At 40.9% G+C, this 27102-nt stretch overlaps 1 protein-coding gene across 3 annotated transcripts in view; it reads right to left on the reverse strand.

The window, feature by feature from the left end:
• Positions 1 to 619: 619 nt before the first annotated feature.
• Positions 620 to 27102, reverse strand: part of SSPN (sarcospan) — a 36998-nt gene continuing 10515 nt past the window's right edge. For 2 of the 3 annotated variants that reach the window (XM_077870672.1, XM_077870676.1), the window contains exons 2-3: positions 11124 to 11210; positions 620 to 4951 (exon numbers count right to left, since the gene is read on the reverse strand). In XM_077870672.1, the coding sequence (XP_077726798.1) occupies positions 4586 to 4951; positions 11124 to 11210 (453 nt within the window). In that variant the 3' untranslated portion in view covers positions 620 to 4585. Of the gene's footprint in view, positions 4952 to 6099; positions 6513 to 11123; positions 11211 to 27102 lie in introns of those variants that run through there. The other variant, XM_077870673.1, reaches the window with a different exon arrangement.

Consider the following 27102-nt stretch of genomic DNA (forward strand, 5'->3'; position numbering starts at 1 on the left):
GCTTCTCCCTCTGCCTGTGGGTCTGCCTCTCTCATGAATAAATAAATAAAACCTTAAAAAAAAAAAAAAGAAATCCACCTCTGAGAGAGTATCTTAAGTCATTATTCTTTTCTTTTCTTTTCTTATTCTAAAAGCTTTCCTAACTTAAATAAACAGAAAGAACCACTGCATTTTATAGTATAATCAACTATTTAAATTGCCTCAGAGTTCATAAGAAGGAGTCCTTGCATTCAGATTTGAAATGGAATTAGGCCGTCTGTTTTTCTGTATAATTAAATGTAGGATATGATTGAACATGTGGCACTCAAACATGTATTCCATTCTCTAGGCCAAGCTTTACTTGACGTTAATAGATATGAATTAAGAATCAGCATTCTGAGTACGTTCTGCAAGATTTTTTTCAGCTCCGGTTCTCTTTGCCTGAGGAGCATGTATAACCTTGACTTGCACGGTGGGTGCGGTGTACCAAAATAGAGACAGTCACTGGAACAAAGGAGTCAAGATGAATATTAGTTCTCATCTATTCCGAAACTGGAATTTTGAAATAAACACTAATCGGAGAGATTTTATGTAGACAAGTTCACGTGTAACGCACTTCAAAGCACATCCAAACGCGGTGTTTTCAGAGATTATGAAAAATTTTATTAACAAAGACAATCTGCATAGGTGCATCCCCTTGAAAAACACCACCTCAGACATGGGGAGAGCACTTTGTTTTCCATTCACTGTTTCATCGATGCCAGAAAAATGAAACCGCAACAACCAAAATGCAGACCAATATTTTTGAGGGGGATAATCACTGGAGATCATGAAGTACTAGAAAATCGGCAGAAAGGAATCAAGGCATCCATTTCACAGGCTGACACACTGAGATTTCATCCGAACCAATGCTTCCCACTGGGAGTCCAGATATTTGGCCAGCAGCCCTCTCCAGCCCTGTCCTGGCTGCTCAGCGCACATCTAGAAGCATGACAGGGCTCTTGGAGCACAGTAAACACGGCAGCCAGCGTGACTTGTGGGAACCAGGGGCCACCTAGCAACGGTGTAGAGGCATTCACTAGGCCCCAGAAGGTGGGCTTCGTGACAGGGTAGGGCTGGTTTTTCAGGGCAACTTCGACGTGTGTTCTTGATGGAATAACTGCCCCACCGTTGTCCTCCAGAACCTTCCTTGGATACCCTGTACCCTTCCCTTTCCTGAAGATCTATAAACATATTTCAGATACAGTGCATGCAAGGGGGGGGGGGTACAAGAGTGTTTAGAGACGCTGATGGCCTGGCCGGGGCCAGAGAGCACACCCAGAGCAGGTCCTCGCTGTCAGGACACACCGCTAGCGCCGCTCGAAGCCCCTCCGAGGAGATCGGGTAGACTCCAATTCGAAGAGGGGCAGCAAGTCGGGCCTCTTACTTGACTACAGTTTCTAGGGCCTGGTGTAGCTATATTTTTAGGCCCGGCTCCAAGGAGCTGCCTCCACAAATTTGGACCGAGCGAGGGAGGCACAGATGGTGGTCACGTGAGAGCACAGCCCGATCGAGTGGGCTCGGTTGCAAAGTCTGTACATTCAGGCTGCTGTATTCCTCCTATTTCAAGTACTGCCAAGTCCCGGCAGTTTCCCCTCTTTCCAAAGTCTTGATTCATTTAATTCTCCTGAAGGAGGTGGAAGAGGAGGAGGATTGCGCAAATCTTACTGTTTTATGGTTTAGAAGAGACAGTCACCGTCTTGGCTCCTTGTCAGATCTTAACTGTAACATTTTGCTAAGTGTAAAGCTGTGTATCTGTTCCTTTTCTGTTGCCGTTATTGTAACTTCAATATTTGCAAAACACAACCTCAAAATACTTTAAATCCAGCGCAAAGCAGTTTGTTATTCATGCAACACAATTCTTACACGTATCAATACTCAGTGAGTTCACAGCACGGGAATCTTTTCTTGGTGTCTTTCCTTATTTATTTATTTGTTCCTTCTTTCACTTACAATTATTTTTCCCCCCTCTGGGGATTTAAGAATGCTTTAATTATACAAAAGCAAAATCCCTGCTATATCTATATCTATATTTATATCACCTCATTATTATCAAACTTAGGTCAATCCTGCCTGGCTGCAACATTTAGAAAAAGAAAGCACATAAGCTAAAGTTTCTCTACCATTTGAAATACCCTGTGAATTGTTTGTAAAGCATCAAGCACCTTGGTGATGTGCAGAATTTTAATTTTCTTTTTTTTTTTTAATTTTAATTTTCTAACATAAAACCTGTAGTGTAGTGTTTGCTATAAAAAGTTGTCAAAGGAATGCAGGGTGTGCTTCCAGGGGTGCCTGATTCATAGCAATTAACATTAAATCATGAGTTTCTCACTCTTTATAGAACAGCTACAATATTTCAGATTCTCGGTTATTTTCTTCTTTATGTAGGAAACGGTCCAAAGCAGAATGGCTTCAGTTATTGGTGTTTTTTGGTTTTTTAACAGCACACAGTATTTTTCGGGTCATCATCAGGATGCTTGGTGTTCTCTCACTGTAGTTTTTGTGTGTGATCAAACCTCTGCGCCAGAGTCTTACCCATAAGCCCTCCAATGTGAAATCTTGGCCTGAGTTCGTGTGTAGGAAGGCCATTTTTTAAAGTGAGTCAATACATAAAAAGGTTTTCACATCTGTTAATCAGGTGTTTTATCTGGAGGACACAAAAGCTATTTACAGTCCTCCAACTGACTTAATGTTTTTCTTTTTACTTGGATATTTATATGGTGTAGAGATTGACACTATTGTCGCAATCAGTGGGATTGTTCAACTATCTTTTAAGGCAGACAAGAAGACACTTTTCTTTCAGGGTTGAATTTCATGACTCGCAGAGTATATCAATAGGCAATGTGGAGAGGCAAATTCATCTCAATTATTATCTTGAATCTCTGATTTCACTAAAGCATGCTAATAGAGAAAGACCTTGATAACATTTATGCTGCATGAATTTGCATTCTGAGCTCCTTCTTTAAAACATGGATATTGTTCAGAACTTGATAATAAGACAGAAAAGACTCCCACCACAGGGTACCTGTGCTTTTTGTAAGTCGTGGTAACTTAAAACAAAACAAAATAAAAACTGCCTTCCAAGTCAGCGGGCAGATGCTCAAATCAGGACTTCAAAACAGGAGTTGAAATCTCTAGGTTGACTGTGCATGCAAGTCAATGATAGGATTAGACGTCAGATACACTTTTATGAATGGAACATCGGCATTCCCAATCTTCCTCAAAAGTACTTAGCTGCCAAGAGATACTTTACAACGTATCACAAATGTGCTATTTGTATAAACATGGCCCATTACAAATGCTCTTGTTTTTGTTTAAATGAGTATTTTTAACCTGAGCTATTAATAAAAAAAAATTTCTCTTCTCTCTTGTGAAGCTTGGCTTTCCGAAGAAAGAATCTTTAAGCCTCCTCTCTTGTGAGAGTAATTTCTCTGATGGTGCTACGTAAGTACAGCCAGGGCTCATTAAGTAGGCTTCGGAGCATAATTATAATTAACAATTAGGTAGAAATTAGTTTTAATGATTTGTTTTAGATGATAGAATAGAAGCATAATGTAATTATTTTTGAGCCTTCTACATCATTAAGAATACAACTACCACCAACTTTCAATTATTGAGAAGCGGACAATCATCCAAAGCATTTAGTAAGTGATCTACTTAGGGAGCCAAACTAAGGGAGCTGAAGAGAAATTTGTCTCCACCCCAGCCCAGGTGTTTATAATTATTTAGCCTTTGAGAAGCCTCTTCCTTTTCTACTCTGCTCCTTTTGAGCTGTTTCATGCCTTGAAGACACCTCTACCAGGGAAAATAGAGAGAGTCAACCTGGCTGGCTGTTCAGCTCTACCCCACCCCTGCCCCCTTCCTCCAAGGCTTAGTGAAGATAAAGGGGGAGGTGGAAAGTTCTGGAAAAGACTGTGAAATTTAGCAAATGGGCCTGAAATGCCCATTCACAGCATAAACTCAACTAACGGGAAAGATTATACAAACAATGACTAAAATGAGGACACATTTTCCCTGCTGTCTGAAAGTTTGCTTTATGATGCCACTTTGCTTTAGAAAACATCTACATTCATACATGCTTTCACTAATCGAAAGAAATCTGAAGAGGTTTTTTGTTTTGTCTTTGTTTTTTTGTTTTTTTTTTTGTTTTTGTTTTTTGGGTTTTTTGCTTCTACAAAACAGCTCCTTTGCTTTATAGCATTTCAGTTTATGAAAGTTTTCATGGGAACGCCCTCCTTTCAGATAAATGGGGGAAATCTGTATTAGGAATAAACTCCAGACTGCAAAGATAGACGTATGCCATCCTTTCCCTGTTCTGTGCTCTTCTAATGAACCAAAGTCAATTTGGATCATATTCTCCCTGTAAAAATTTTTAAAAATACTATAGAAATCTGAAGAAATGCTTTTATTTCCTGAAAAAATACAAAAATATTCATTGAGAACAGGGATGATTAGCTATTGTCAGTTTTTTTTTCTTCCTTCCTTCCCTTTCTTTCTCTTTTCTTTTCTCCTATTTGACCTCAGCTACTCAGTGTGCTATTTCCTCTCCCACCTCTGAGCAAGAATGTTAGACCTTTTGCTGTTGGCCTTCGGAAGCTGTTAGGGAGCACATTCTGACACCCACGTAAAAGACCTGGTACCTGTGTTTCCACATCACAAAGCACGCCAACAAACACACAAGGCCGCAGACCAAGTTAAGAATCATCTGGATGAGCAAGAAGAGTTTGAAAGTGCCAGTGATGCTGGTACAATCAGTCACATCTCTGTACACAAAGGTCCTGCTGAGTGGCTCCATGGAGGGCAGCTTGCAGTGGCAGGCATCGAGGGCCGTTCCGCAGGTGAGCTGTGTGAGCTGTGAGTAGTGATGGGCAGCAAAGGCCACAGCCAGCACGCAGACCGTCAGGCCCACGGCACTCAGCAGGAAGTACAACAGCTGCAAGAAAGCAGAAGAAACACCTTTCCGGTTACAGGACCATTGGATGACTCTTGACAAAGCTAATTAACAAAAGCCATTCTTTCTCTTCCCTCGCGGGTAGTTCTCTGATGCGGGGCTGTTCTCTCCTCAGGAACGGAGTACCCAAGACACAGGAATGGCTGCAGGTTGATTTGTTAGTGAGCAATCCTTAAGCCCTGATCATATTTTTTGTTTGCCTTACAGATGTTGGGCACTTTTCCCACATTGAGCCAACAACATTAGCTTGACTGTGGGATGTTTGCAGTTGTAGTTTAGATGAATCCCAAACTCAAGAGCCATCCCTGAAAGGCATGCTGTGATTGTTTTTGACCTCAAAAACTGCTCATCTGAAGACTGCAAAAGACTAGGAAGCAAAGAATACACTTCTGCAATGTAAACACTGTGTTGGCCAGAATTGGTAGCGATTGATCAACTAGCAATATGGGTTAATAAAAACGACAGTGTTCAATATAGTGAGTGCCACCCGGTGTCTAGGAATGCCGGGATCCCCAGTAGGAGATTGCTGGAAAAACAAAATTATGGTTCCAGAAGGTAGATGACTTGATGTCAGCTTCATCACCTACAAGTCTCAACCAAAGTCCACCTATAATCACGTAGTTTCTGAGCATAAAAATAAACTCGAAATGGCCCTTTGGCTGCCAAGAGGTTCTGAATACTGTTGGCCTATGTGATAGCCTTTTAGCCGTAAAAGTCTGATTCAAGTTCTAACTCTGCTGATAAAGAACCACGGAATCCCTGAGCAAGACCTGAGCTTGAAATGTGTTGATCAAAACTTGTGAGCGCTTGTTGACACTGTCACAACATAAACCACTTTATAGAACAAGATGTTCCTGGGACTCCACTCACCTCCTAGAAATGGTTCTCTTCATGGTCTGACTTGCCGAGAGTCTAGATAAGGAACAGAGTCCCCAGCTGTTGAGACTTAGTGTACTGAATCCAGTTCTTAGTGTGAGATTTGCATACCACAGTCAAAAGTTGCTCGTTGAGCAGTTCTGGTGAATGTGAACTCCTCAAAGTAAGAGTAGCTCTACTCATGTCCAGGTTAAGATTAAAGTAGTTCTGAAAAGATTATGCATTCCCTCCACTTTTGACGATCTATAATTTAAAATAAAAACACATATCTACGATTATAGAACGTGGGTACGAAAGTCCTCCAAATGAGTGATTCTCCACATGGTGACAATTTCAAGTGCCTTCAGGTCTGAAATAGAGAATACTTTAAAAAAAAAGTATTCTTTTCTCTCTTGAGCATGGTATGTGTGTGCATGTGTGCTGGTGCCCTAATCTCATTTGCTTGAAAGACTGACTGAGGGCACAGAAAGAGAGTGGCACTGGCTAAACCACGGTGTCTTAGCTCAGCTGCACAGCCCAGGAGTGCCTGGATACTTTGGATCTTCTTATCAAAGATACTGTAAACACACAAACCATTCTTCCTTTTCAAATCACTTGAAGAATTGTCAGTCGGAACCCACACTTCATCTGTGCAACAGTTTATTGGAACGTCTTCTATCTCAAGAACCTAAAGAGAAGAACTTCTATTCAACACGTTTAGTCTCCCTGGAGGACAGGAAGCAGATTAATACAAACAGGCAGGGGCAGCCTGGGTGGCCCAGCGGTTTAGCACCACCTTCAGCCCAGGCTGTGATCCTGGAGACCCAGGATCGAGTCCCATGTCAGGCTCCCTGCGTAGAACCCACTTCTCCTTCTGCCTGTGTCCCTGCCTCTCTCTTTCTCTCTCTATGTCTCTCATGAATAAATAAATAAAATCTTTTTTTAAAGGGCACCATTAAAAAATGTAAAAGGAAAATAGCCAACGTATGATATTAAATATACCCCTTCTCTACATTTTCAGTGGCTACATTTTCTGCAAACATTATAGTGCTCAGGCTAAAAAGTATGGGTGTATTTTTGTGGGACCATTGGGGCAGAATATTTGAAATATTCTGAGTTATTCTGAAATCTCCAGACCTGACCATTGACTTCAAACTCCTAATACCAAGAGCCAGATTGAATAGTGCCGCTGGTGTTGGGAAGGTGTGTGTACCTGGACCATGTTTCCAGTGCAGGCAGCATGGAACTGGGAACTATTTGCTTTGGGAATGTGGGTACATAGATGCCTTTACCAGCAGGGAAGGCCCAAATTAAAGGGATAATTTCCCACCCGAGAGTCATCTGCTTAGTAAAATGGCCCCAATTGGAATTTTGTCTACGCATTTTATTGCCATCAATGGATGGAACTGAGGAGGTCTTATAATACCCCTGCTACCTCCAACACACATGCACATCCTTAGCAGATTTCTATAATGTTCATTGGAACAATATCTTGAAGCAATGACAATGATCCCTCATTCTCAATCTGTAAATAATTCGAATGGTTGCAAAAATAATATTCTCTCATAATCACAAAAATCCATTGGCTGAAATGAGAATTTTGCCTGTTTTTTAAAAGATCACCTTTAGGCTTAGAATATGAAAAGATTTGCCCAAGGCATTTAACCAGTGTCCAGCACAGCGATGGCTGGGAGCAGAAACTGGGGAGGCCGACTGCCCCCACTGGAATCCTGATTCTCCCCTTCTTAGCTAGGGACCCAGGGCAAACTAATCAATCCCACATGTATGATTATCATGGAATGATGATTATAATAGAGCCTACCGTCATTGTATTATTTTAAGGATCAAAAGAGTTGATATCTGTAGAGTTGTGTCTAGAGCACAGCAGCACTACAGAAGTACTCGTGAAGTCAATAAACAAATTACTAGAGATGGAAAGAGCTGCCAGTTCGCAAGACTCAGGACATCAACTCTACCGCTTTGTCTCACTCTTTGTCACGTGGAAATAACAACGCATAGTTGGCTTGTAGAAAGGATGTAAACATTTACACAAGCACAGGGATTGCTCAATTTTAATGGAGCATCTTAAACGTGCTAGAAGCCAGCGAGAACACAAACAAAAGCCCTGCCCCTGAGTCCCGCTGAATATGATGAATACATTTTCCTGGGTGCACCTCTTTCTACATCGCCCCCCCCCCCCCGCCCCCTGCAACCACCGGGCCCAGGGAACAGGAAGGAGCCACAGAATCAAATTTCTTAACCGCGTTGAGACCTGCTTGACCCGCCACCCGCCCCCCCCCGCCCCCCAGCCTTGGGCTCCCTCCGCAAGCGCTGTAGCATTTTTCCTTCCCCGGCTTTTAATTCATCTGACAGCAACAAGCTTCTGGGTTAGAATCTGTAATTCAAAATCAAGTGACTTGTGTTCCCTACGCGGCACGAAGGAACTATCCCCGAAAGTGTTTACGATGACCTTGGGCACGCGGGCAAATATCTCTTGATAAAAGCGGGGTCCGGACGCGTTGGTCTGTCCCGCGCGTCTGGGAGCGGGGAGGGGCGGGGCGGGGGGCAGGGGGGGCGCCAGGCGGGTCGGGGGGGGCGAGCAGGGGGGGCGAGCAGAGGGGGGCGCCCGGAGGGGCCGGGGGCGCTCGGGGGGGGGGCAGGGGGGACAGACAGGGGGGCGCACGGCGGGTCGGGGGGAGGGAGAGGGAGAGGGGGGCGCCTGGCGGGGCGGGGGTGCAAGCAGGGGGGCAGGCAGCGGGGGCGGCCGGGGCTCCGGCGCTTATGTGACAGCGGCTCCCGCCCCGGCTGCCGCCCCGGCCCGGGTGCCCGCTCCCGGCTGCCGCCCCGGCGTCCGCGGCCTTGGAGGAGCGGCCGGGCCCCGCGCGGGGAGGCTGCGGCGGCAGCAGCCCGGGGGCGGCCCGCGTGTGTGCGCGAGGCCCCTGCGCCTGAGATGCCCTCGCGGGGCGTGTGCCCGGTTGTGTTTCCGAGCACGTGAGCCGGACACGTTTGTGACACCCGTCAAGGTGAGCCCCGGGAGCACAGGGCCACGCGGAGAGGCCGGAGGCCCCGCCCCGGGCCAAGGGCCGGCCAAGGCCACCGGCTGCAGCCCCGGGAGAGAGGAGGAAGGCGGGGGCGTCGCGGGCCACGGAGCTGCGGGGGCTGAGCCGGAAAGCCGAGTCCCGCGGCTGTTGTCTCTAGGAAGAAGGGAGCGAGTGTGCGCGCGTGTGTGCGCGCCCTCTCGGGTGCAGAGAGCCGCGCTGAGCTCCGCTGATCGCCCTGGCCGGCTGGGTCTTGAAGAGGAGGGGACAGATCCCCAGCAAGACGTAGGCCCGGGTACAGTCCTCGGGCCCTGAAACGCGGCTGTGCTGGTGAGAAACCCCAGGAAGACGCCTTTCGTGCCTCCCCCGCCTCCTGCCCAAGTGGTGGGGAAGCGCAGGGGAAGCCCGCCCCGACGTGTTGTGCCTTTGGAAGACCTGGAGATCGACTGAAGCCCATTTTAGACCCGAAGATAATGTAGCGGCACCTTAGAGAGCTGCCAGCGAGCATCACGGAAGGTCACATCCGGGAGAAGAGAAAAGTGCCTCCCTATTTGTCAATGTCTGTCACAGGTGGGGGCGGGGGGGCGGCGGGAGGTACCTAATGAGACCGTCCTAGCGGGGAATTCGCACCCTGGCTGACCCTGGCAGTGATTTTTTTTTTAATTTAATTTAATTTATTTATTTTTATTTTATTTTAGTCCTTGCTCCTTATTTTAAGTGCAGGTGTTGAGATGGCTTTGGGGGTCTCTAAAGCTAGGCAGGTGCCTCTGCTGGGTCATCTGGAGGGGAAATGAGGGCATTTCACAGAAGCTGATGAACCCAGCGGAGAGCACTTCTTACCCTAGGGAAAGAGGTTCCTGTAATTTAACAGGACATTTCTTACTAGGCTTTCTGGCATTTTTTTTTTTTTTTTCAAAATCATCACTAAATCTTGCTGTGTTTAATCAGACCTCTACAAAAAAAATAAACATGACCTCTTTTAAGGAACAACCTCACACAGAAAAAGTAAAATTTCCAAATGTAGGCATATCCATGAAATTTTATCAATTTTTAAAAATAGAATCGCTTATTTAATTAGGAAAGTTATATCTATTAAAGAACATTTCAAAATTAGAGAAAAAGACTGCAAAATGTGGCTATTCTCTCACCACTCACAGATAATTATTTTTTCTATGCACTGAAAGGTATTTTTTTTTTTATTTCTGTGGGATCACACCATATATTTTGTGTAGCCAGCTTTTTCTGGCTACTTGATATAATGTGAACACTTTTATTCCATTAATTACTCTTTTACAACATGGATTTAAATATACGTACATATAAGCATTTTGCTTTTTTATGTCAACCGCTTCAATTATACTAGAATACAAAATATCTTCTCTGCAGCTTCCTAATTTCTAAATAATACAGTCGATTTACTCTTATGTGCCATGGTTTCTTGCTTGAACAAAGAAGTATCCAGTTATTATGTGTTTTGTTATAAGAGAAAAATAAACAACGTGAGTGGACCAAAAAAAAATCCTCAACAAACTAACATTACAGAAAATGTTTTGTTCTCTGCCACAAGTAGTTGAAAGAAAATGTAGGAATTTGATTTCTACTAGCTCTGACTGCTGATTTGGGTGTTTATCTCCCTAAACTCTAAAAGGGTGTGTCTATGCTTCTCTTTGGAGTAGACTCTACGGTGCAGTGAAAATGCTGTGTACTTAAACTGGTTCCAACCAAATGCACCATCTTAGACAAAAAATATATATATGCATGTGAAAGACACATACACGCACACTTGTTAAACCATGCATATCCCACCCTCCCCCCTTTGCCCTCAGACTCTTGGCACAGATAGTTTGGATGCACCCAATGTACTTTTTCTGTCTCAGTGACCCCACCTACAAAAGGAAATACACTTAGACTGCTTCCCTATTAAAATATTCTAAAAACCCCCAAGATATGGAAGTGGGCACTAATAGAGACACCTTTTCCCTGGCCAAGTGTTTTGCTGAACTGATGAATTTTCAATATTCCTTTTAAGGGCATTGAAGGACAGACTTCATATGCTCTGCGCCAACCTAGTGCATGGAAATTAAGACTTAAAAAAAAAATCCGCATTACCTTTGGGGTCTGGATGAATGCCCTCCTAAAACATTTTTTTGCAATTTCTCAAATAATCAGATCTGCAACCCCTTAAAAAGCATTCTTTTATTTTGTACTTGTGGGTCTTTTTTCTACGTGATGATAAAAGAGAAAGAAAAATGACAACTTACTTTCATAGCAAACTGGATACACGTCCGTTCGTCAACTTGATATGAGACACAAAGCATAAACAAACCAAGATAGGCCACTAAGCAGACCTGCAAGGGAGGACATGGACGAAAGGGTGTTATCAGGGCCAGTCGTGCATTCTAATGACATCAATCTCAGTGTCTTTCAACAGTAACAGCCTTGTTATCGAGGTGCTCATTTCATTTGCTTATCTGTGTTATTTCTTTCTCGGCTTGAGGAACAAAGTTTTTAAAATAGTAAAATCAATTTCTTTCAATTTAGCCAGTATTTATTAAGTCCTTTTGATGTGCCAGGTGCTATACGAGGTCCTTTAGAGTACACAATGATGACTGAAATTTCCTCAACCTCAGTAAGTGTACAGTCCAGTTGAGGCCAAGATAAGTGCACGCACTATTCTAAGGCAGGGCATTATATGTCAAATGCTATTCAGAGGAATACAAAAAGAGGAAAAAAATAACATTGAGTTGGGCAATTTAAAAAGACTTCACTAAAGAGGTGGATTTGAAATAGTCCTTGAAAGGGATGATGATAATGATGATAATGATCGCTAACGTTTACTGACTACTGACTGTGCTGTCTTCTAAGGCTTTTGTATGGATTTCCTCATGCAGTCATCACAAAACCCTATGAAGTAGGTGCCAACATGATCCTTATATTATAAATGAGGAAACAGAAGCACAAATCTAGTAAATAATGAAACCAGCACTCACATGAGTTAGTTTGGGTGAATAGCACAAGCAATAGCACAGGGGTAGGCTGGCACCAATTGTGGGGGGTGGGGGAGAGTAGCAAATATATACCTGTAGCTGAAGTAATAAAATATAGAGCAGAAAGGTGAACTAACAATCTAGGGTTATAGGATTGATTTAGGAAGTCATGGGACCCCCTTGAAAGCTTTTGACCAGACAAATGACACGATTCAAGGTATGTTTCAAGAAGATAAGCAGTGGTGTTTGGTGGGTTGGCAGTGAGAACATCAAAATATTATTTTACTAATCAGAGCAAAATTAATATATAGGTGGGCTAGAGCTGAGATGATATGCAGGCAAAGTCAGAGAAAGAGGCAGAGAGGAAAGGTGTAGTCCTAGCAGAATCTGCACATGGTGGCTACTGCATGACCAACGGGAGGGCTCTGGCCAGGAAGAGATAGAGAGATAGGGAGGGATCCCCGACATACTACCCCCGTGTTTGAGTGTCCACAAAGGGAAGAAGGGGACGTGCCTGGCTGAAAGGAGGTTGGGAGGAAGTATGACAATTTTGAGAGAAAAGATACTCAACTGCTTTGTCAAACCAGATTGTGTGCGTGTGTGTGTGTGTGTGTGTGTGTGTGCGCGCACGCGCTGGAGCTTTGTAAATGTGATTTTGAGTTTCTAATCAAAATGCATCTATTCACACTTAATTTTGGAAATGTTAAAATGTTGCTAAGTTCTACTTTAGGATAGAAACCATAAGCAACAGAATTGCATGTTCTGATAAGCACAAGTTTCCTGGAGACAGATGTTGAAAGGGTAGCTGAGTGTCACCTAGCAAGTCATTACATGGCTGGTTTGGTGATAATGTCCACCCCTAAGACTAGCTTTATACTCCAGAGTAGTAGAGCTGTTTACTTACAGTGCCAACATAGCATTTCAAGGTAATGCCTCTAGCCTAATCTCCCCCTGATTATATAATCCATAGGTTGCTTGTGCCCTCATGGGCTCCCAAGTTGAGAGCTGTTCAGGTTTCTACTGAGCCGTGAAGCCAAAAGCCAAGCCTTCTTTAGTACAGGCTTTTCTATCATTAGGACTGGCTGATAACTTAATAGTACCATTCCTAGTGCAGAGATACAGCATTAAAATACATGAGCACGGCACAGGCTGGAGAGATCTGGGTAGAAAACAAAGCAGGTAGGATGCAGGGAGGCAACTTTTCAACAAAGCACAGCAGAGGCAGAAGTAATGATCCTGAAGTCATGTGTGTAGCCCACACATGGCTGACATTTCCAAGGCAGGAATGGATTTCTTTCTCAAGATTCATTTTTTTTAAGTTTTTATTTATTTTTCAGAGAGAGAGAGAGAGAGAGAGAGAGATAGCAACAGCATGAGCAGGGTGGAGAGGGAGAAGCAGGCTCCCCACTGAGCAGGGAGCCGCACATGGGGCTCAATCCCAGGTCCCGAGGATCATGACCTGAGTGGAAGGCAGACACTTAACCACCTGAGCCACCGAGGCACCCCACCAATATTCATTTTTAAAAATTATCTAATTGAGGTATAAGTTTGATAAGGCCTGTAGGGGCGTACTTTGTGTTTTCACATCAAAGAACTCCCAGAAACAATGGAAGAAAGACCTCCTCTTCTCTGTGTATTGGCAACAAAGCAGATGGAGGCTTCTCAGCTTGCTTGTGTGTGGATGGATAAATCCCTAAGCATCCTTGTTAGCATTTCCCTGCAAGTGCACAGGGTCCAGCTCTCTTCCACATAACTGCCTTTGTCTCTAGAAGCCATTGTGAAGTTGGCACTTGCCAAGACTCTCCTCTTCATGAGAGACACATTCCAATAATCAGGCCTAACTGACCCACATCTTAAAAACTGACTTTGTGCCTTGCTCGACCAAATTTTCCCACTTTAGTAGTATCTACTTCTTTGTAGCCTTAATTTAGGTGAGGTTCCAGCAAGAAGGAGCACAGGTGCTCCTCATTCTAGGGCATTTCTCTTCATCAATCAACAGAACTGTCTGGAGAACATACACTAGCTAGGCCCTGTGCATGGCTCTGGGAATTGGGAGGTGAAAAGACAGAGCCTGGCCTTCAAAGAGCTCTTTCTCAGTCAGCCCAGTGGGGAAAGAGAGGACAATGAAGTTAGAATACCATGTATTTACTAGGAGCTTCTCTGCCATAACACACAGGAGGGGTGCTCAACCCAAAGGCAATTTGGGGATACTTCCTGAAGGGAAATGGATTTTGAAGAATAAGCAGAAATTAGTTAGAAGAGGGATGTGAGGAAGAGTAGAGAAAGTGCTAATAGGTACAAAAGCATAAAAAGGAGAAACATAGACTAACATTTGAGGACTCCCACAGCCCCGGTGCATAGGATAGGAGAAGAAACAGTGAAAGATGTGTTTATAGGATGGACAGGAGGTAGGTCACAAATGACTTCTGTCTCCATCTAGGGTATTTGAAGCAGCAAAATGGTATGATCTGTATAATCTGCATTGCCTTTTAGAATGGTCCTTCTGGCTATGAAAAATGGATTGGGAAGGGAAGACCAGCTGAGAGGCCCTGTGCATCTGTCTAGGGAGAAGTGGTGAGTGCCTGAGCTCAGCTAGCAGTGGGCAGGGAGGGGGCGGGGGGTGTGTTTCAGCGACACAAGGGAGGCAAAATCCTTAGAGCCTGAAAACGACCAGATGTGAAGGCTGCAGGGTTGGGAGGGGCCGGGAAGGTGCTCAGCTACCTGACTGGAGCTGCCAGGTGAGTGGTGTTGATATTTAGGGGGACCCAAGAGGAAAAGCAGAATGGGAGTGGAAAATGATGCCCACATGGATTCAAAGTTCATGCATGGGCCTGAAGCTCAGGAAGGTCTGAGCTGGAGAGAAGTCCTTGTTAGTCATCAGCATACGTGAAGTCACTGAAACCATCAGAAATGCTGGACCGTCCAGAGAGAGTCTAGTGAAAACAGAAAAGAGCCAAGGAAGTTACCCAATTGTGAAAAAATTTTTACTCTTTTGAACGGAAAGCATCTCAAACATACTTCTTATAATTTTGGTGGTATATCATGTCTAAATATTATGGAACTGATGATTATCCTTTTGATTTTTGGATTTCACTTTTAGGTCCTTGTATAGGGTATTTTGCTATAAAGCCTGAATAAATTCAACACACTTTCATTTCTTAGCTTTCTGCTAGGGCTCAGTAGGTTCCAGGAGGTGGGGGCAGGGGGGCCTTCTTTTTCTTACCTACAGATTTGTATGTTTGGACAATACTTCTTTATCAGTTTACTGGTGTTTAGCACGTTTTAGAAGAGTAGTTATTTATTGAAATTTAAAACTGAAGGCTTTATAGCCATAAGGAGGAAACCAGATTTCTCAAGCCAGACTAAGGGTCTTGTTTCCTGAGCTGGCAGGACATGGCCACTCCAGGAAGAAGGTGTTCTGACTTCCTAGGCAGGGAGGAGGAGCTCATGCTAATGAGCAGTGAGCCCCGCCAGGTCTATCTGGAACAACATTCCTGGATTCTGGGCCAGGGCTTCCATTAGATTTGGTGAGGTGAGGCCCATGGAACAGGAAAAAAGCAGTTATGTAAGGTTTTCAAGAAGGCACTCGTTGGACCAGACACTCAGGCCTGGGGTGGACAGGTGGTGTCATTGAGCACAAAGCCAAATTCAGAAGGGGTGGCCCTGGGGAAAGTAGTGCTGACAGAACAGGTAGGCTTTAAGAGCTGTGAAGATTTAGTTCACGTAGGTATGGATAAGACAAGCTTGGAAGGATTTATTTTTAAGGGGGAAAAAACGACCGCTATCATCTTAAATCAATTTTTAGATGCATGTTTCTACGATTTGTTTAGCATAAAAAGAGAACCTACATCCTAAATTCCACCTTCTATCTGAAGATATTCTTTGCTCAGACTGAAGGCTGCATTCTCTCTTGTGAGTTGGAAAGACAGACAGAGATGAAACGTTCTCGGAGCGTTAGATCCATTTCTAGATGTATGAGTCTTGAGTCTTGACACATTCTCTTTGTTTCTGTTGGTCGGCCTATTGTGCCTGCAGTGGTGCTTTGTAAGGGTTGGCATTATGAATAAAAGGTGAATGCCAGACCCGTGTCTCAGAGACTTACCTACATATATTTTTTGCCTCCTCATTCTGGCATAACTAGAAGATATCAGCCTGAGACATTTTTTGAGGATATGAATTACTGATATTTACTTCTCTCTGTGTCATATGTATTTATATTCTGGTCTTGCGACATTCACACAACCTCCAATTTATTTGTTTTCTTCTTTTTGTTGTCAACAGAGCTGCTTGACAGGGCTACCTGGGGAATACAACCTTCCCCTGTCAAATGCCTTTCAAAGTTTCTCTCCTCCTTCCACCCCAACCCTTTCATTTGTGTACCTGAGATGTGACTCTATTTCTGTAAGTTAATCAACTTTCACCTTTATATTCAGTCGATATAATAACAAGATGAACTCTCTTCTCATGTTTGCACAGGCAATTGATCAATGAGAGATGTGGCAAAACTCTAAGTATTTCTCTGGATATTTCTTAAGAGAATTTCTGTGGATTTTCATCTGTTTAATAGGATTTAAGGTAGGATACTAGAAATCATCTTCAACAAATGATAAACATATTGCGATCTGTCTATTGAATGCAGTCTCAGGAGAATTGTTGATGAACACATAATGTATCAGAAATTTAAATAATATATAAAGAACATTTCATGAAGATCTATTAAGGGGTGTTTATTGGCTCAAGAGTTCAGAAGGATGGTAGAGAATATTTTAGCATAACTTAAGCATTTTTACCAGATTCTCATTGCCACACGGCCTTATGGTAAGACAAAGTTGAAGCCCGGGGTTCAGAATTACTTGGAGGAGTTGGTAAAAACTGGCTCCATCCCCCGAATTTCTCATCCAAGTGGTTTACGGTGGAGACCAAAATTGAATTTTTAACAAATCACCAGGTAACGCCACTGCTCCTGTTGCTAGTCCTAAAACAACACTTTGAGAACCACCAGTCTAAGCTAAAAACTTAGTCTTCTAGATCCTGACACCTAATGTGGGGCTCATCTGAAAGACCCTGGTCTATAGTGATACACCGACAAGCAGTTTCCTATAAAAGACTTGTTTGTTATAAGTAATAATGTGCTATAATAATGTCTTCCTCACAAAGAAATTTAGTCTTTACTATTGTACAAATCCTTAACACTGGAGGGAAAAATCATTCATTGCTATCAACATGAAGTCATCGAACACGTGGTTGGGAAGAGATGTGCTCAATCCACTGACACAAGCCCACCAGAAATGCTGGAGCACATCCCCCCTTCCCACACCTCTACTACATTCTCTGCCTCCTTTGAGTCCCTTCTCTTACAGAAGCATCTGGTTACCAAGTGAGATTAGTTTGTATCTAAAGAGGAAGGTTTGGCACATTACTCTTTCCTAGTTCTTTGGAATCCCTGAAAACAGCCTGCAGAATCAAATATAAATATGCAACAGAGAGACCCAGAGACAAATCCTAATATTCATCTCCTAATTTGTGGAAATGGAGTAAGAACTGGTACAGTGTAATCTTTCAGATCTTGCTATTAATGGTCACCTTAGTTTCAGTATTACTCCCCACTGTTGAGTTTAGCTCAACAACCTTTATTGAGGTAGGTGCTGGGACTAGAAAGAATAAGATACCATCTTTGTCCTTTAGAAATTTATGGTTTAACCCCTAGTTTGCTGAAGAACTGAGGCAAAGGAAAATTAATTGCTGTGGGTAATGTTATTTGACCAATCTAGGCCAAATAATAATAATAATAATAATAATAATAATAATAATAGTAATAGTTATTATTTTAAATTACATTTTTGGGTAAAAGCAAGATAAAAGGACTCAAAAATACTCCTCCTAATCAGACGAGGTAAGAAAGGTGAAAATAACTCTCGAAAGCATGAAACGTTATTTAACAGTTCATTCAACAAGTGGTAACTATTATTTAGTTCTGTTAAAATCAAGTAGGAAACTAAGTATAATTAAGGGCTGTGCAGGGAGAAAACTGTGAACTAGAGTTGATGCTTGATTTTATTATTTTTCTAAATGATCTTGGAAAAATTTATTTAATTCTTAGCCTCGGTTTCCTTATCTATAGAGACATTAATGCTTTCTTTTGATGGTTAATTCAAAGTGTAGTGATAATGTAAATAGGGTGCCTATAATCATGCCTAAGAAATAGCTGGAGAGTAACTGGTAGTAATTAACTATAATAATTATTATTGCAAACCACTTATACATTTATTAGAGTAGGCCAAATTTAGAGCATATTTAAGGGCTCACGAATATATTACCAAGTTAACCATGTTTAAAATTGATAACATATGTACTGTCTTGGTTACAAATACCACGCAGACTACTTTGTATTAGTGGATACCAGTGGATACTTGCCATGATCTTTCTATTTATATAAGAAAAACTAATGATCAAGTCTAGATGTTTAGACATTCAATGCCAATTTGAGCACTTTTATGTGCCAGGCATTAAAATTAAGCACTCTTGGTAAATTATCCCATTTGGTCTTCATGAAAATCCTATTTTTAGTCCCATTTCATAGATGAGGAAACTAAGCCTCAGAAGGGTGTTATGCTCAGGGTAACAGAGCAAAAAGACCCTGGACAGAACTGAGAGAGCTCCACCAGGCTCCAGAGCGTGGCTTATAACCATCACACAGCCTGGCTGCCTCCATGGAGGATTCTGGACAGCACTGTAAGTGAAATGAGAACTGCAGAAATTTGGAGAACATTTCAGCAAGTGTCCTCTCCTATGCTGAGTGGTGCCAAGCACCATTCCTGAGGCATAGCCTAGAGAAAAGTCTTTAAGATGCAGATGGCTGTCCAGGCTGAGGAAGGTGATGCAGTCTTTAAGACTCAGGCTCTTCACATATAACAGAGAGAAAATAATATTTCAATAATTTGCACTAAGGGTCATAAATAATGTGCCTGCAATTGTAGTAGGTTTTATTTTTTCCATCTACTATGACCTCAAACTGTGCCAGTATAACTTACTCTTCAATTTGAGCTGAAATGGATCAGATAGATGATAGATGATATAGATAGATAGATAGATGCAGCCCCCTATCAGATCTCAGAAATAAGCTCATTCTGTTCATTTAGCAAGTATTCATTTTGTACCAACCATGTGCCTGGGTACGCTTTGACAGTCTGGAGACACCTCAGCAAATAGAAGATATAAAAATCACTGCCTTGGTAGAGCCAATGCTTTGAAGTGGACAAGCAGACTATCAACAAATAAATTAGTAGATATAGATAGATGTCAGTTGTTGAGAAGAGCCACGGAGAATACAGGACTTTACATCACCGCTTCTTTTTCCCACAAACATGACATAATGGTAATTAGCAAAATACAAACAATAAATGCTCAAGGTGATATGTTCCTCCTTAAAAACTGTACTAGTCATGCCCAGCAACCCCTTCAAAAAGATGGCGGGCACACAGTTGTTTCTTATGAGAGCTTTACTGTTTCTATTATTTCAGCAATGTATATCCACCATAAGTTATCTAAGACCTAAAAGGCTCCATAAAGGGGCAACAGAGGGTAACTATGTAAAATTTTACAGCAAAATGGGCCACATGGCTACAGAGATGGAACTAATATATCTTAGCTCTAGATCTGTCAGATTTGGGTTCAAAACCCACCTTTACCACATTCTAGTTTTCTCTCTTGGACAAGTTAATGTCTTTAAGCCTCAGTTCCATCACCTGTGAGATGAGCAACCATGCCTACTTCAAAAGGAGCTAGAAGATTAGAGGAGACAGTATATGTAAAGGACGTCATATGGTCTACCCAGCACATATGTAGCATTCAGTACACATACGTCAAATGGATAAATGAATCCATTCATTTAGTGACTTGGGCTACTTTTGCTTTCATGGCAAGGGCCCACTTATCAAATTCATTCCGATGTTGTTGACATAAATAGTTTGCAAACATCTAAGAGTTACAAAAAATTTTTTCTGCTTCTTTTCCTTCCTGCTTCAAACCTATTTATTCTCTAATACCCAGGATATACCAATGTTGGTACCCATGCAGAGCTGTATGTTTCTCTGATTACACTATTATGGTTTTACAAAGACAAGTATTTAGTTTCCTAAAAATGCTGTTCAGCTAAAAATATTTTCTTTTTTTTATTTTATTTTATTTTACTTATTAATGATAGGCACACAGTGAGAGACAGAGATAGGCAGAGACACAGGCAGAGGGAGAAGCAGGCTCCATGCACCAGGAGCCCGATGTGGGATTCGATCCCGGGTCTCCAGGATCATGCCCTGGGCCAAAGGCAGGCGCTAAACTGCTGCGCCACCCAGGGATCCCTAAAAATATTTTCTGTCCAAAGCAGATCCAAGACTAATAATACTTTTTTTAAAAAGTATAATTGTTTTAGCCAAATGTAGTGCGCAAAATATTAACGAGAAATTCCAAAAGCCATAGGCATATAAATGTAAGGAAACAAAATCAACCAGAGTTTATGACAGAATTGAACATCGAGATGCAAGACAAAACTGTAACTATCTGTCTCTAAATGCTATGAACATTAATGTATAGGTATTAAAGCCCAGAACATTAATTTAAAAATTGAAAAAAATTTTTCTTGGTTTCTAGTAAACCAAGTGCAAAATAGTAGCTTCTTTTCCACTATAAACAAAACTATAGCTAGCAACAACTTTTTATGTCTAGCAACTTCTACTAAGGAGAGTTTTATTTGGCTTATCAAATTATCAGGAAGAGATTCAGTGCCTTTTTATTTGCCTTAGGAATCTACAACCCCAGAACTTCACTATTTTACTCTTTGTTTTTTTCTTAGAGTAAAAATTGCCAATGGGCAGCATTAGTGCAGAAAAATCTCTTCATTCAAGACCTAAATTCCACTTGGCCCGGGAGAAGTTCGGGTTAAAGCACACATCCTCATCTATGCATTTCCCCATCTTCCTGTGGGGGCTTGGAGGGGTACAATTTGTAATATCTGCTTTGCGAAGATGACCTAAGAGATCATTATGAATAGAAGCTATCTTGGTCAAAATCTCTCCGTGAAAAGGTAATTCTAGAGAACTAATTCTGGTCACAGAGTCTAAAGAGAAATGATACTTGCTCAGTCACACCTGAGTTTAGCTCATCTATTATATCATCTAAGTCTTTTTCTCCCCTTTATTATTATGATTGTCCTTTTGGCTGAGGAGTTGTTATGTGACAGGTCCATGTCTGAATTACTGTAAAGGTATGGACTTTTCATATGTGGTACACAAAGACCTTCAAGTTGAATCAAAATAAATAATTTATGTGGTAATGAGTTAATTTGAAAAGCAAAGCAGGCCTATTATCACCTAGAACTTGGCTCAATCTAGATTTCTTTGGAAAACACATTAGAAAAATAAGATTTCTAGAAAGTACTGAGGCAATTCTAAAGGAAATTATTGCTCATGTAATCATCAGGGTTGAGGGATCTAGCTATGCATGGAGCCCCATGTAGAGCCTGCCTCAGGCTCTGCACTCTGTGTGGAGTCTGCTAAAGATTTTCTCTCTCTCTCTCTCTCTCTGTCCCCTCCCCCTATGCGCTCTCTCTCTCAAATAAATAAATATTTATTGAAAAAAAAAAAAGAAGAAGTATTAAGGTGCGTTTACGTACCAGGCTGAAATCTTTTCCATGCTAGGACACATCCTTTCTAATTCAAAGTGTTGGCTTTTATCATGATTTCAAACTATCTGATAATCAGAAATATATATTTTTACAAAGATTATAAATCTTTATACAAAGATATATACATTTTTAATTTTCTTTGCCATGTTGCATTGTAATTGCATTGCTGTGTGGCTTAGCCAGATCTATTGTATCAAGACAGAAAGTATGGGAAGGAAATGTGCCTGTCAAGTGACTGCCTTATTTCTCAGCACGCATTGTACTTTGCAGATGTTCACTTGTATCTCATTTGTTGTTTTATAAGATAATAGAAAACTACCCTGATGGAACTGATAAAAAGGAGTTGGAATTTGCGACCAGCAGCTGGATGAAGGGAGCACGAATCCCTCAAATCCTATGGATATAGTGTGCTTTTCTTGATGTCCCTGCCAAAGTAAGGCTGGAAAGCTAGGGAGATCTTTGAGAGATGTGCCAGCATGAAGTTGCTACAATTCCTAAGTTCCAAAAACCTTGCCTAAAGATTATTGCAAATAACTCATTTTAAACCAGTGAATCTCACAACTGACTGTTTTCTCAACTCAGAGAAAACAGAAGAGAAATCCAACAACTATCCTAAAGTATGACTTATCATGAAGACATTCAACTAGAATCCCTTTGGTTTGGGTCTTGTTTTAATAGTATAACAGATTTGTGTTTCTATGTTAAGATTCATACTTGATAGGAACTACTGGGAATTTTTGCAATTACATTCTCAAAAAACTGAAGTAGCACAAACAACAGAACTGTGAAGCAATAAAGATGGTTGTGGATGAAAACGGAGTTTAGGACATGAATTGGGCCTTTTGCCTAAAATGCCCTTTTACTTTTTTATCCTCCTGATATAGTATTCCCCCTTCAACTATTTTGAATCCAGTATTATTCACTCTTCAAACCCTGCTCAAGTATCTCCTCTACCTAGAAAGGGTAGCTTTTGTGCATTACCCAATTTGTATACATTAGCTTGTTTATTCCCTGAACCACTGCCATAAGTAAAAAATATTATTCCATTTTATAGAAAATTGTGACTCAGAGAGGTAAAGCCTGCAAGTTGATCCAAAGAAGAATTAAAAAAAAAAAATATCAAGAAGTGTTATTTCTGCATACTATTAAGGATTAACTTATATGAAACCCTCATGTTATAAAATACTTTAAAATGCTCTGAGCTTCTACAGACTAAGAGATGGGGATAAGACCATGGCATAAAGCTAGGCCTCTCAAATGGCCACACCCTTACACGACTAGAAAATAATGAACTCACTAGCACTGGAAGTCATCAAAACAATTGTTCTGTCTTAGCTGATGGTGGTGGTGGAGGTGGAGGTGGAGATTTTGAGAAAGTAACATGAAAGCAGTCCTGAAAAAAAACAAAACCTTGAATTTTTTCAACAAAAAATTGTGAGGGGGAGAGAAAAAGGAAGGGAAGGGGGAAGGAAGGGAGAGAGGCATGGGGGCTTTGATAGAAAGGAAAAAGGGTAAATCTTTGAGTAAAAGAAACATAAATATATGAACTCATTGCAGTGTATAGATCTTATTGGGATCCTGATTCTGACAAACTGTGAAGAAATATTCATGAGTTAATCACGGATATTTGAACACTGATTTGGTCCTATTAAGAAATTGTTAACTTGTTAGGGATGATTAGTATTTTGATTATTTTTTAGTCTTCATCTTTTGACTTACATAGTGAAGTATTTATGGATGAAACGATATAATATCTGGGATTTACTTCAAAATAAACCAATATAGGATATGTGGGTGTGAAGATAGGAGCATACAAAGGGGCAAGATCAATCATAAGTTTATGATTTTTGAAGCTGGGTGATGGGAACATAGGTGTACATGATACTATTTGATCTATTTTTTGTATGCTTGAAATTTTCCATAATAAATAGGTTAAATTTAAAAAAAAAAAAAAGGTGGCTCTAGGCTCATGATATCACTGGGACACCTGGCAACACAAACCATTTGGAAGAGTTACACCCTCAAATACACCACATCAAATTATTACATATAAAGAAAGCCTCTTGGAAAATGAGCTCACAAACCAATTAGAGCAAACAAATAATCAATTCATTAGCAAAGGCTAACACTTGCGTGCATTAAGTGTATGTGTACACACAGACACACATAGTCTAAGAATTAAAGCTTATGAATTTCAAATAATAAAGAATAGAACCTATAAAAAAGAGTACATTCAAAGTAATTGAGGCCATGAAGAAAGAAATCGAAAACATGAATTAAAAAAAGGACACTTTAAAAAACACCAGAAATATATTTAAAAATAAAACATCAGCAAAAATGAAATAGAAGTTCTAGAAATTAGAAAAAAAAACAACAACAACAACATTGGATTGAAAGCCTGGATAGATTAAACTCAACTGAAAAGGGGAACAGGGAAGTAGAAGATAGAGCTAAGGAATAATCCAAACTACGGAGAGACAGAGCACATAGCAGAGAGGGTGAGAAACAGGAAAGATGAGATAAGGAGGTCCAGACATACCTCTGACAGTAATTTCAGATGGAGAGACTGAAGAGAGCCAGGATTTGAAGAAAAAAAAATAAAAATGGTTTTTCAAATATTAAACATATTCTGAAATTTTTTCAGAATTGATGAAACATAAAATTCTTAGATCGAGGAAACACAGCAAGTCCCCACTAGGAAAAATACAAAGAAAATCTGCATTTGGTACATTGTAACTAAACTGTAGAACATCAGATGAATGGAGAGAGATTCTTTGCTTATGTATATAAAGTACAAATCAAATGAAAATAGCAAAAGTATTTTTCTTAGAACTTCAAAAGCCAGCCCTGAAATACAGATGGAAGAGAACACAGCTGTCTCACCAAGGCAATTTGGAAGTAGAATAAGAAGGGAGTGAGGAGTTTGGTGGGAGGCTGCTTATGCTACCCCCTTATCACAAGGAGTATCGTGGTGCCATTAATTCAAACATTGTGGTATCAGCACAGTGAATGGCGAATCAAGTGATGACAGCAAAAAGGTTCACAGACACAATCCTCAAATCTAATATGAAAAGCTGATAGATGAGAGATGGACATAGCAGTTCAGTATAGAAAGGGCCAATTATTCATTAAATATAGTACTAAAACAATAATTTGTGTGAGAAAAACAAGACTCTACTACCTCATGTCATATGCAAAAAAGTTAGAACACATAAAGATAAAAATACAAAAGCAAACCTTCAACATTTTTGGAACACAATTGAAAAAAATATCTTTATAACTTGGAGACAGATTCCTTTAAAATATATCAAAGCACCTACCCCCAAAATTGATAAATATAAATATGTTAGAATTAAATCTTATTCACAACAAACACACCATGAACAAGGATAAAAGGTGTGATGCCAAGTAAGAAGATATCTGCAGTAACTAAAATCACAATGGTTAAATTACAAAGATAAGAAATCCTATATATCAATAAGTAAGGAACAAATGGGAAGCCCGGGTGGCTCAGTGGTTGAGTGTCTGCCTTCAGCTCAGGGCGTGATCCTGGTACACGGGGATCGAGTCCCACATCGGGCTCCCTGCATGGAGCCTGCTTCTCCCTCTGCCTCTGTCTCTGCCCCTCTCTCTGTGTGTCTCTCATGAATAAATAAATAAAATCTTTTTAAAAAATAAGAAACAACTCATAGAAAATATTTGTGGAGTAAATAAATGCTAGAAAACAAATAAAATGGCTGATAAACATTAAAAAATGTTCAACTACTATAGTAATCAGAAAAACATAAATTAAAACATGATATTGTACATAAATAAGACGGGCAAAAATTCAAGTTGCCTAACAGTAGATGACAAGTTGTAGATTGGTGGGAGTTCTAACTTGGTGGGAACATGAATTCATACAACTGTGGCTTTGTGGTCCTGATTTGGCAATAGCTATCAAGTTGAAGATGCCTATGTCTTATGATCCAATAATTCAATTTCTAGGAATGTGCCCTAAAGAATCTTTGAAATACGTGCACAAATTGGTCCGAGGGTTGTGGGTTATTGTTAAGCTGAAATACGTGCACAGGGAGCCATGGAAAAGAATGTCCATTGCGATATTTTGTCATTGCAAAAAAAAAATAATAAGTTTTGAAAATAACCTAAGTTTTCGTTAACAGGAGAATAAATACATTGTTGTATATTCCTATAATGAAATACAATACAGCAAAAGTGAATGAATGCTATTGGTGTACTATTATAAGTGAATCTCAATAACAATGTTGAACAAAAATGATGTTATGCTACCATCTATATAAAATTTAAAACATAAAACAATTGATTATTGGTCGTGGTTATATACACGGAAGAAAGTAGGAAAATACACATAGGTATGATAAATACCAAATAAGGAGGGGGGGGCAAGTGAATAGGACCAAGAAAGAAACAGGTACTATAATGTTTTCTTTCTTAAAAAAAAAAAAACAATTATGACAAAATATTAAAATGACAAATCTGGGTATAAGTAGGTGGTTGTCTTCTTCTTTACATGCTATTATATACTTGAAAGTGTTCATAATTTAAAAATAATTACAGAATTGCAGAGAGCTCCTTATACTTATTTAAGCCCACACAAAAATGACAATAGGAGTAAAACCAAAAATTTTTGGAAATGGCTACAGATTGATAGAGCCAGGATTCTTCCTACATTTGTTATATTCCAAAACTGATGCCTGTCCTGTAATTTCCGACCTCCCTTACCTTGCCTTTTCTGACCCTCCCTGAACAGGGTTAATCACAGCTTCCATGGTGCTACTGTCTTCAGGGCATCACCTTAGTACCTGTTTGTTTGTTTGTTTTAAGATTTTATTTGTTTGTTTATTTATTTATTTATTTATTTATTTATTTATTTATTTGAGACACACAGAGAGAGAGGCAGAGACACAGGCAGAAGGAGAAGCAGGCTCCCCATGGGGAGCCCAATGCGGGACTCAATTCCAGGACCCTGGGATCATGACCTGAGCTGAAGGCAGACCCTCAACCATTGAGCCCCCCAGGCACCCCAGTACCCAGTTTTTAAAATTATATTGTAGTTGGTTGTATGTGTGTCCTCTCCCAGACACTAAACTCCTGTGGACACTGTACCTGGCATATGGAAAGACCAAGGGAGACAGGCAAAGATGTGAAAATTTGGGGGGTTCCGGGGTGGCTTGGTCAGTTAAGTGGCCAACTCTTCATTTCAGCTCAAGTCGAGATTTTGGTGAAGGTCGTGATCTCGGGGTGGTGAGATTGAGCCCCTAGGTGGATTCTGTGCTCAGCGGGGAGTCTGCTTCAGATTCTCTCTCTCCCTCTCCTTCTGCCCTGCTCTCTCAAAGTAAGTTTTTAGGGGGTACTTGGGTGGCTCAGTGGTTGAGCAGAGTCTGCCTTCAGCTCAGGTCATGATCCGGGGTCCTGGGATCTAATCCGGCATTGGGCTCCCTGCAGGGAGTCCACTTCTCCCTCTGTGTCTCTGCCTCTCTTTCTCTGTGTCTCTCATGATAAATAAATAAATAATCTTTTTTTAAACAAAGTAAATTTTTTTAAATGTGAAAA

This window comes from Canis aureus, chromosome 25, assembly GCF_053574225.1.
Source record: "Canis aureus isolate CA01 chromosome 25, VMU_Caureus_v.1.0, whole genome shotgun sequence".
Lineage (NCBI taxonomy): Eukaryota > Metazoa > Chordata > Mammalia > Carnivora > Canidae > Canis > Canis aureus.